General features: G+C 42.7%; 1 protein-coding gene across 2 annotated transcripts in view; it reads left to right on the top strand.

Moving 5' to 3' along the window:
• The first annotated feature begins 1,774 nt into the window (after nucleotides 1-1,774).
• FBLN2 (fibulin 2) overlaps nucleotides 1,775-11,043 on the top strand; it is a 108,324-nt gene continuing 99,055 nt past the window's right edge. For both annotated transcript variants that reach the window (XM_075574051.1, XM_075574050.1), the window contains exons 1-2: nucleotides 1,775-1,876; nucleotides 7,064-8,442. In XM_075574051.1, the coding sequence (XP_075430166.1) occupies nucleotides 7,164-8,442 (1,279 nt within the window). In that variant the 5' untranslated portion in view covers nucleotides 1,775-1,876; nucleotides 7,064-7,163. The remainder of the gene's footprint in view (nucleotides 1,877-7,063; nucleotides 8,443-11,043) is intronic.

Genomic DNA, 11,043 nt, shown 5'->3' with positions numbered 1-11,043 from the left:
TCAATGCATGCGCATGCGCCCCTTGATTTTGACACATTTATGGCACACAAAAGTGTTGCAATGCTTGCTATTTTTTTTACCTGTGCATATGTGTGCCACTGACACCCTCCAAACTCTGTATCTAATTCCATTCCCTAGAATAACTCTTTCTTTAGTGGGAAAAAAAGCTGATGCAAGTGCCACACAGCACTGTCTCCGCTTGCTGCAGGGCGGGGCTGTCTCTGCTTGCTGCGGGGGCGGGGCTGTCTGCATCCTGCAGGGGCGGGGCTGTCTCTGCTGCAGGGCGGGGCTGTCTCTGCTTGCTGCAGGGGGGGGGGCTGTCTCTGCTTGCTGCAGGGGCGGGGCTGTCTCTGCTGCAGGGGCGGGGCTGTCTCTGCTTGCTGCAGGGGGGGGGCTGTCTCTGCTTGCTGTGAGGGTGGGGCTGTCTCTGCTTGCTGTGAGGGCGGGGCTGTCTCTGCTTGCTTTGAGGGCGGGGCTGTCTCTGCTTGCTGCGAGGGCGGGGCTGTCTCTACTTGCTTTGAGGGCGGGGCTGTCTCTGCTTGCTGCGAGGGCGGGGCTGTCTCTGCTTCCTGCAGGGTTGGTTGGGGCTGTCTACTTGCTGCAGGGGCGGGGCTGTCTCTGCTTTCTGCAGGGGCGGGGCTGTCTCTGCTTGCGGGGGCGGGGCTGTCTGCTTGCTGCGGGGCGGGCCTGTCTCTGCTTGCTGCGGGGCGGGGCTGTCTCTGCTTGCTGCACGGGTGGGGGGTGGTGGGGCTGTCTCTGCTTGCTGCACGGGTGGGGGGTGGTGGGGCTGTCTCTGCTTGCTGCGGGGCGGGGCTGTCTCTGCTTGCTGCACGGGTGGGGGGTGGTGGGGCTGTCTCTGCTTGCTGCACGGGTGGGGGGTGGTGGGGCTGTCTCTGCTTGCTGCAGGGGCGGGGCTGTCTCTGCTTGCTGCGGGGCGGGGCTGTCTCTGCTTGCTGCGGGGGCGGGACTGTCTCTGCTTGCTGCGGGGGCGGGACTGTCTCTGCTTGCTGCGGGAGCGGGGCTGTCTCTTCCTGCTGCAGGGGCGGGACTATCTCTGCTTGCGGGGGCACAGACAATCCCTCCCCCCTGCCTGTTACCCTGTTTTGATATTTATTATGTATTTTACATTTTTATTATCAACCTTTTTATTATGAGTACCTCCTTTTAATTTTTTTTTTTTTTTTACAAACAAAGCACTGGATATACCAAATACGTAAACATGGGAAAGATGTTGTTCCAGGGAGTAATCTGATTGCCAATATTTGGAATCAGGAAGGAATTTATTTTCCCCCTTATGAGTTATTAGATACTGTGTCACTGGGGGTTTTTGTTTGCCTTCCTCTGGATCAATATACTGTAAGTACAGATATAGGACAATGTATGTGTCATCTAAATTTAGCATAGGTTGAACTTGATGGACACATGTCTTTTTTCAACCTCATCTACTGTGTAACTATGTAACTATGTAACAATGCGTCTCTTAATTGTACAACAGGAATAATATTTTCATCTGTTATTGAAAGTTATATTATTTTGTGAAACAAAGAGAAGTACAAATTAAAGTAGAAAAATAAAGAACCCCTATATTCTATTTACTTTATCATTTTGTATATGTATTAAAATAATTGGAGGTCTTGCTTTTCAAAGTCCTGAATTCTAATCCCAAATGTTCTGTACAAGTCTGAAATTCTATGCCATTTCCTTTAGGATCCTAGGGGGCAAAAAGTAAATTGACTTTATCATAGACATATGGTACTTTTCTTCTCAGATTACAGCACAGATTCTTGCTCCCTGGAAAGAAGCTGAAATCCGTGTCTGCACAGTTAAGAAGAAGGACTTTCAGCATGAAGTGCCCTAAATAAAACTCAACTTGCAGGTTAGTCAACTTCATTTTAACTTAAACCAGACACTTCTTTTGTTTAATTGTGTTCTGTTCACAGTCTATTTGTGATTTAATTGTATAAAGAGGACGTGTGTTATACTAAACTCTACAAATGGCATGCACTGCCTAACTTAGGTTGTAGATATAAAGTGCAATGTTTAAAACGTTGTTGTACTGTATATTGAACCACGTACCTAGCTTTATTACCTATTCTTTCACTGTAAGGTTAAAATAACCTTCCATTACTTTTCAAATACAGCTAATAGACAGTAGAAGTGTGATACATGTTACCAGGTTTATACAGTAGTAAACAGCATATCCACTTCTAGTATTTGAGTGGTTTACACAAATGCAATGTGCACAGTGTTTACCTTGATCATATAGTATTTAAGACTGCACATATTTTATCTTGTAGTTAAATGTTTAAGAAACGCAATAAACGAAGGTTAAAGGAGTATCTTAGTTTTTTTGTTTTTTTAAATGCATTTGAAACTTTCATTCCGGTGCAGCGTAAACTGCTGCTTATGATTTTTTGCAAGTAAATGTATTCTTTTCATTTATTTAGAGTGTAAGCTCTGTAGCAGAAGCTATTGGTACATGCACAATTCTATGTACAGTGCATTGCACACTGTCAGCACTATATAATAGAAAATACTATTGTTTTTGGTAACTAATGTGAAACCTAAACACTACTGTTTTTGGTACAACTGCAATATTACAAATATATGTACTGATATGTTTTGCGGAGACGACAGGAAACTTTGAAAAATGTTGAATATTTTAATTAAATACAAAATATTTGCGTTGATTTTACATATACAGAAAGCTTGATAAATTACAATTTGATTTTTTTTATATTATAGTTTGTTTTATTGTTTTTCCACTATACAAATGATCACTTAACACATTCGCAACAAAATATTTCGAAAATCAAATTTCTATACTTAAATCATATTTTGACATTTGCATTACATATCAACTTAACATTGCAAATAATATTAACCCTTTAAATTATTTCAATAACTAAAGTAATTAACATACCTAAAATAAAACCAAATGACCTTAACAATGCAATTAGAATTTTGAGAGAGAAAACAACTATTATATTTGATAACCCCAATGTTATTAACTATAACTGGATTTATTTACTGGGAAATAGATAATGTAATGCATGCTTATACTGTATATATCGCTCAAGCCTACAATGATAAATACCAGAAGTATAGCAGAAAAGCTGATTAGTGGTGAGAGGAAAACTAATTAGCAGGCTCAGTCCTGCACCCTAGGGACACAAGTTTTACACAATAAAATCACCATACTCATAATTATATTGGTTTAATGTTCTAAAGCAGGGGTGCGCAAACTTTTGCTACTGAGCCACCCTGCCTTGTGTCTCCCGGTGCTCGCGCCCCCCAACCCCCTTCGCTTAGTGCGGCGTCAAAGGACGCGTGGGGTCATGTGACATCATGTGGCAACGCGCGTGACGTCACGCCGCATTACCCAGCGGCGTCATTTGATGCCGCACTAAGCAAAGGCGGTTGGGGGCCGCGAGCACCAGGGGACACAAGGAAGGGCGGCGCAGTAGCAAAAGTTTGCGCACCCCTGCTTTAGAACATTAAACCAATAAAGCAATGAGAGTGAAGAAAAAGCATTATATTTATTAAAGGAGAAATCTCAAGTACCGTATTCATTTTCATTGCTGATACTCTTTCCTCCCTCTCTCATAACGCTATTCTTCCTTCGCCAAATACCGCCACATTTAGGCCAGTAAGGTTAAATAACAAAAACAGAGAAAATAAATTAGGTCAAGAAACTGGACAATAGATTCAAATAAGTAATATGGATAGGAAATGTCAGTGAGATTCCAACGCTGACATTCAAATCAAGAGAAAGTGTAGTGACTGCCGGTATGTATGTCTCCATATTCCTCAAAGTACATGGAAGTTTAATGACGCAATAACGGCTCACAATTTAATTGAAGCACTTTAGTTGCGGGAATCGGGTGCAGCAGTTCATCTACCCTTTCTCTTGCCCACCATTATTATATGATCGTCCATTACCTGTTGCATCTGCATCAATGTGGCATTACATAACCCTCTCTGGGTGCCTTGTCCCACAGCCTTCTTACTGCCTGGCTTTCATCATTTCCATTCTTCTGACACACCTATTCTCATTCAGGAAGATTTTAATATTCATATTGATAAACCCAATACCTCTGCTGCCTCTCAACTTTTATTAAAATCTCCCTCTTTGGTCTCTCTCTGTGGATTACTTCTCTTACACACTGCAATGGATACTCCCTTTACAGTGTTATCTCCTACTTTGCTCAATCTCTAACTTTTCAAACTCTCCATTCATTCTCTAATCACCCCCTCATAACCTGCAGCCTTACTCTACCGGGTAGAGTCTACCCCCTGCACTCTTCACAACACCTAACCCCACATGCACATAAAGATACCTACATGCTGTAGACACCCACCACCTTTTTACATCATGGACCTTGCAATCTTCCTACAGTATACAGTATAAGAGTACACCACTCTGAACAAGGCATCCTCTCACACCACACTCTGCCCCTGACATTTTAAGCCACAACCATGGCACACTAACTTAATCCACTGACTCCAAAAGTACTGCAGCACTGCTGAGCTTCACTGGAGGAAATCATACTCTAAAACAGATTGAGTCTACTATAAATTGATACTTTCCTTCTACAACACTAACATCTCCCTTGCCGAGCAACCCGACTTCTCTTTTCTCAAATCTACTCTGTCCGCTAACCGTCAACATCTCTTCACCACTTTGACCTTTTATTCTCTGCTCAACTACACCAGAATCCCCTCTGCCTTCACGGCCAATGACCTATTTCAAAGATAAAATAGGCACATGATATCTCATTACATCAGGCTCCTTCCGTTGGCACACCAACATTCCAGCTGTACAGTGAATACAGTCAATACTATTAAGCTAATTTTGCCGCTGTGACTGAGGAGGAGGTCTCCACGATCCTCTCACATTACAACCTTCTCCTTCACCCTATTCCCTTACATCGTATTCACTCCCTCTCTGCCACACTAAGTCCCACATTAACTTACCTTTCTAATCTTTCTCTCACCACCAGCACTCATCATACCTATCCTACAGTACAGAAACCCTCTCTTGACCCAGCAGCTCTCTCTAACTGCTGCCCTATATTGCTTATCCCTTATGATTCCAAGCTGCTTAAGTGGCTTGTATACAATCGCTTGATTTGCATTCTCTACCCCAACTCCCTGCTCAACTCCCTGCTCAACTCCCTGCTCAACTCCCTGCTATCTGGCAAACAAACAAAAGCGTCCAACAACTTACTCATAGCAAAGTCTACGGGTTATTTCTCTATATTTCTCTAATCACTTTATATCCCTTTATCACTGTATATTTATCACTTGCACACTCTCCACTCTCTTGGCCTCTGTTACACAGCCCTATCTTGGTTCATGTCTTACCGATCTAACTGCTCCTTCAGTGCTTTCTTCTCTGGTGTCTCCTCCGTTCCACTCCCACTTCCTGGTTGGGTCCGAGACACTCTGCTCTTCTCACTCTATACCTCTTCTCTTGGTGAACTAATACACTCATTTGCTTTTCAGTATCATCTCTATTCTGATGGCACCCAAATTTACCTCTCCTTACCTAACCTCTCCCCTTCTCGTCTCTTTCGTTTCACCAACTGTCTCTTTGTTATCTCTTTCTGTATGTCCCGCCACTACCTGACGCATAACATGTCCGAAACAGAACTCTTAATCATTCTCCCTTCCACTATCACCACTGCACCCAAACTTCCCTCCACAGTCTTGTCAACACATCAAGCTCACGGCCTGGGGGTTACTTTTTAACACACCTTTTGCCCTCTCTTTCCTTCATCACATTCTGTCTATCACTTAGTCCTGCTGCTTCAACCTATGACATACTGTACCATTACAATACACCCTTTTCTCACTCAAGACAAAACCGAAACCATTTTCCATGACATACACCTCTCCCCCTCCCCCGTTCATAACTACCTCTCATTCCCACATACAAGACTTCTCCCATACTGAACCACAACTCTGGAATTCCCTACAATGCACAATGAAACAGTCTCCAAGGCTTCAGAATGTTAAAATGTCCTCGAAAAACGCACGTCTTTAAGGAAGCCTATGTTACCCCCCCCCCCTGACATTCACACACCCTTAGGCCTCAGATATAGTGGGCACGTGCCCGATGGAGCGTATGACGTCGCGCGCGCCTACCGCAGAGGTAATCCGTGGCCTTTGGGAGGGGGAGACGCGACGGGGAGGCATGGCGAAGGCGTGGCCATGATGTTACGTGAGCGGTTCACCCTTATTGGCTGACCGGCTCACGTGACCTGGTCGTTGAGCGACAAAATAAAAAAATGTTGTCGCCGCCAAAATTGCGAGCGCGCTCTATGGCCTGCCTCAGAGGTACGGCCTTTTGTTCGCACCGCGCACGCGGTTGCGAGGAGTATCCTCATCCATAGTTACTCCATCCTCATGCATAGTTACTCCATCCTCATGCATAGTTACTCCATCCTCATGCATAGTTACTCCATCCTCATGCATAGTTACTCCATCCTCATGCATAGTTACTCCATCCTCATGCATAGTTACTCCATCCTCATGCATAGTTACTCCATCCTCATGCATGGTTTGTCTCACAATGAGCAGCCACTTTTACCTTTTGTTTCCATTTTGTTACATATTCATATTAGATTGGCCACTTTCACCAGCAGGACCCCCCGAACCCTTGTAACGGTTTGTGTCAATCTGTCCTTATTATGTATAACATTCCGTTCATCTAATATCAGTGTATGTCGTGCGGATCCACCATTGTACCACACTCTGGAATGTTGATGCTTTAAAAATAAACAATAATTATTATAGTAATAAATGTTACTCCATTGGACAGCTTCCCTTCCAGAAGGCACCTTACAACTCATTCACTTGAATGTGCTATTAAAGGCCATAATGTACTGGAAGAGGTTTTATGGAGTAGCACTGCTTAGTAGATAAGGCCCTGGTGCCAGCAAAAGTGTTGAAAACCTAAGTGATTTTATAAGCAGTTTGGTGTAATTTGCTGCCCTATTCCTCCTGTTAGTACTGTACAGTATGTGTCTAACTATCGTTTTTCTCCCCATTTCTTTAGGGTGGGATTCTTATTTGAAGGAAGCTTACCATTGTACGTTCTATTTTATATTACACCATATTCATTGCTTTTGATTGCGGATTTTATTTCAAAAAGGGTTATGGATGTGTGCAAATTAACCTACCTAGGATTCTTATGCTATTCAGTCCTACTATTGACACAGGCTAATATATCAGCGGCTGAGACAGATTGTACAGAAGAGGAGTGTGAACCACCAGTAAACTGTATTGAGGAGGTAGTTGAGGACGAATCCTGTTGCCCCACATGTGTGCAGTTTGGATGCACGTGTGAAGGCTACCAATACTATGACTGTGTAAACGTTGGATTTAAAGATGGCAAAGTACCTGAGGGAGAATCTTACTTTGTTGACTTTGGAAGCACTGAATGTTCTTGTCCACACGGAGGAGGAAGGATCAGCTGCCACTTCATTCCTTGCCCCGAATTACCACCAAACTGCATTGACTTTATACAGCCTTCGGACGGCTGCATTCAATGCGGACGAATAGGCTGTATTCATGGGGGGGAGAAGTACGAAGCGGGACACACTTTCCATATGTCTCTATGCAAGTTTTGCCATTGCCCTAATTCTGGAGGTGAATTAATGTGCTATGCTGTTCCCCACTGTGGTGCGGACACAGTCAATACAACTCAGCAAACGAATACCGAAGAAAATGATCCAGAAAGGCAATATGATTATCCATACAGCAATGAACAGGACACACTAGATTCAGCACACATTGAAATCATTGAAAAAAACAATAATTATAAAAGGAATGCCATGCATGATGCTTCAATGTTGGATTATGAGGATAACTTGGATGAGTTTATAAGTGATTTACCTCCAAAAACTACCCCTGTTCAACTAACAGGACATACAACACCAAGTTATGAAATGAATCAATCAACCCAACATATAACACCCCGTTTGCCTGGACTTCATGCATACAGTACAGACAGTGGCAGCACTGTAGCATTATCAACATCTCATTCTATTGGCCATAGCACAACAGAAACTACAACACAATTAATCCAGCGAGATGGTTTGGTACCACGCAGCCAAACACAAGAAATGGTGAAAGAAGAGGAGGAACTAAACAATGTCTCGTTTACTGTAAATAGCAATGATACTGAAGATCATACGGTATCTGAGCTACAAGTAAGCAGCACACAATACACCATTCCACCATTCAGTGACAATGAAGGGGAAAGAGGAGGACATGTTTCCTTGGAGATAACCTTTACTCCTACACCTGTTGGTTCCACTGTTCCACGGCAAGAATACAGCCAAGCCTTTTCCGCAGAGTCAAAAACAGTATCTCCTCGTTATCTGGGAGAAGGAGCACCAAGTCATATTTTCAATTACACAAGATTGCAAAATGGTAAGATTTTTTTTGTCGTTTTAAACTTTGGTAACAAACACCTCCTGACTCACACACACAAAAATACACACACACACATAACACAACACACACACAACACACACACAACACACACACAACACAACACACACACCACAACACACACACAACACACACATAGCACACACATAGCACACACAACACAACACACACAACACAACACACACACACACACAACACACACACAACACAACACACACACACACATAACACAACACACACACACAACACACACACAACACACACACAACACAACACACACACCACTACACACACACAACACACACATAGCACACACAACACAACACACACAACACAACACACACACAACACACACACAACACACACACAACACAACACAACACACACCCACAACACACACACAACACACACACACACATAACACACACATAACACACACATAACACACACATAACACACACATAACACACACATAACACACACATAACACACACATAACACAATTATTAAGGTTATGGTGGGTAAAAAAAGTGACAAAAACCCTCCACAGTAAAGCATATAGCAACTGTAAATATTACTGTATTCTCATTTGCATGTCTTAGACAGGTCTGCAACCCTGTCTTTCCCCATTATCGCCCAGCACCCAGCGTTTCCACTGCAGCAAGGGATTCTGGGAAATGACATGCAAATGAGCACACAGTGCCACCTTTTGTCTCAAGCTCGTATTACACAAGCAAATCCTCAAGCCAATGCATACTGTTTTAAACACAGCTTTTAGACAGAGGCTGGGATGAGAGGACTTGCTTGTGTAATACGAGCTTGAGACAAAAGGTGGCACTGTGTGCTCATTTGCATGTCATTTCCCAGAATCCCTTGATGCAGTGGAAACGCTGTGTGCTGGGCGATAATGGGGAAAGACAGGGTTGCAGACCTGTCTAAGACATGCAAATGAGAATACAGTAATATTTACAGTATATATATATATATATATATATATATATATATATATATATATACAGTGTTCGACAAACCTATACATTTGCTCGCCCCGGGCGAGTGGATTTAACCCCCGGGCGAGTAAATATTGGCCCAAGCAGCACACGTTTGGTACTAGGTGGCGAGTAGATTTTTTTTGTGGTGGCGAGTAGATTTTTTGGTGATTTGTCAACCACTGTATATATATATATATATATATATATATATATACACACACATACAAACATACACCAAAGCAGGAAACAGGCACACCAGGTCTTCATAGAAAAAATGATAAATGTATTGACTCATCAACATTTCGGCACAAAATAGGGCCGAATATATTGTGGCCCGAAACGTCGATTTGAATCAATAAAGGTTTCATTTTTTTCTATAAAGATCTGGTGTACTTGTTACCTGCTGGTCTATATTCACTTCTAATTAAAGAAAAAGTTTGTGAACCCCTGATCAAACAAATGACACAAAAAGTGATACTTTTTCAACATTTATTTATCCACCAATGATTCAACATTCAATATCCATGTGTAAAAAAGTATGTGACCCTTTAGATTCAGTACGTGGTGGCGCCCCCTTGAGCAGCAATGACTTCAACTGCGCGTTTCCTGTAACTGCTGGTCAGTCTCTCACATCGGTTTTGAGGAATTTTGGCCCATTCCTCCTTACTGAACTGCTTAAACTCAGTGATATTTTAGGGCTTCCTTGCATTGATAGCTCGCTTCAGGTCCTGCCACATCATTTTGATGGGGTTTAGGTTCAGACTTTGTCTAGGCCATTCTAAAACGTGGAATGTCTTCTTCTGCAGTTATTTTTTTGTAGATCTGCTTGTATGTTTAATATCATTGTATTATTGCATGACCCACTTTCATTCAGCTTCATTCAGTTCACGGATGGATGGCCTGATATTCTCCTCTAAAATATTCTAATACAATGCAGAATTCATGCTTGTGTCAATGATGGGAAGCCGTCTATGTCCTGAGACAGCAAAGCAGCCCCAAATCATCACACTGCCTCTACCATGCTTGATGGTTGGGATGAGGTTCTTCTGTTTGAACACAGTGTTTGGTTTTCATCAAACATAACATTTCTCATTGAGGCCAAAAAGTTCTACCTTTGACGCATCTGTCCAGAGAACATTGTTCCAGAAGTCTTGTGGATCATTTATGTGCTCTTTGGCGAACTTCCATGAACACCATTCTTGTTCAGTCTTTTTCTGATAGTTGAGTCATGAACACTCTCATTAGCCAAGGCGAGAGCGGCCTGCAGATCATTTGATTTAACTCTGGGGTTCTTTGTGACTTGCTAGATGATTTGCTGGTTTGATCTTGGAGAGATTTTGGTAGGACGACCACTCCTGTGTAGAGTGACTATGGTATTGAATGTTCTCCACTTGTAGATTATCGGTCTGACTGTGGATTGGTGGAGCCCCAAATCCTTAGAAATGGTTTTGTAACCCTTTCTAGACTGATGAGCATCAATGACTGCTTTTCTGAGGTCCTCTAAAATCTATTTTGATTGTGACCTGACGTGTTTCCACAAAACTGTATGGTGAAGACCAAACTCACAAAGTTTCTGATCCTTACATAC

Source organism: Ascaphus truei, chromosome 17, assembly GCF_040206685.1.
Source record: "Ascaphus truei isolate aAscTru1 chromosome 17, aAscTru1.hap1, whole genome shotgun sequence".
Classification (NCBI taxonomy): Eukaryota; Metazoa; Chordata; class Amphibia; order Anura; family Ascaphidae; genus Ascaphus; species Ascaphus truei.
The sequence above is the reverse complement of the archived record's forward strand: the minus strand, read 5'-3'. Positions and strand labels throughout refer to the sequence as shown.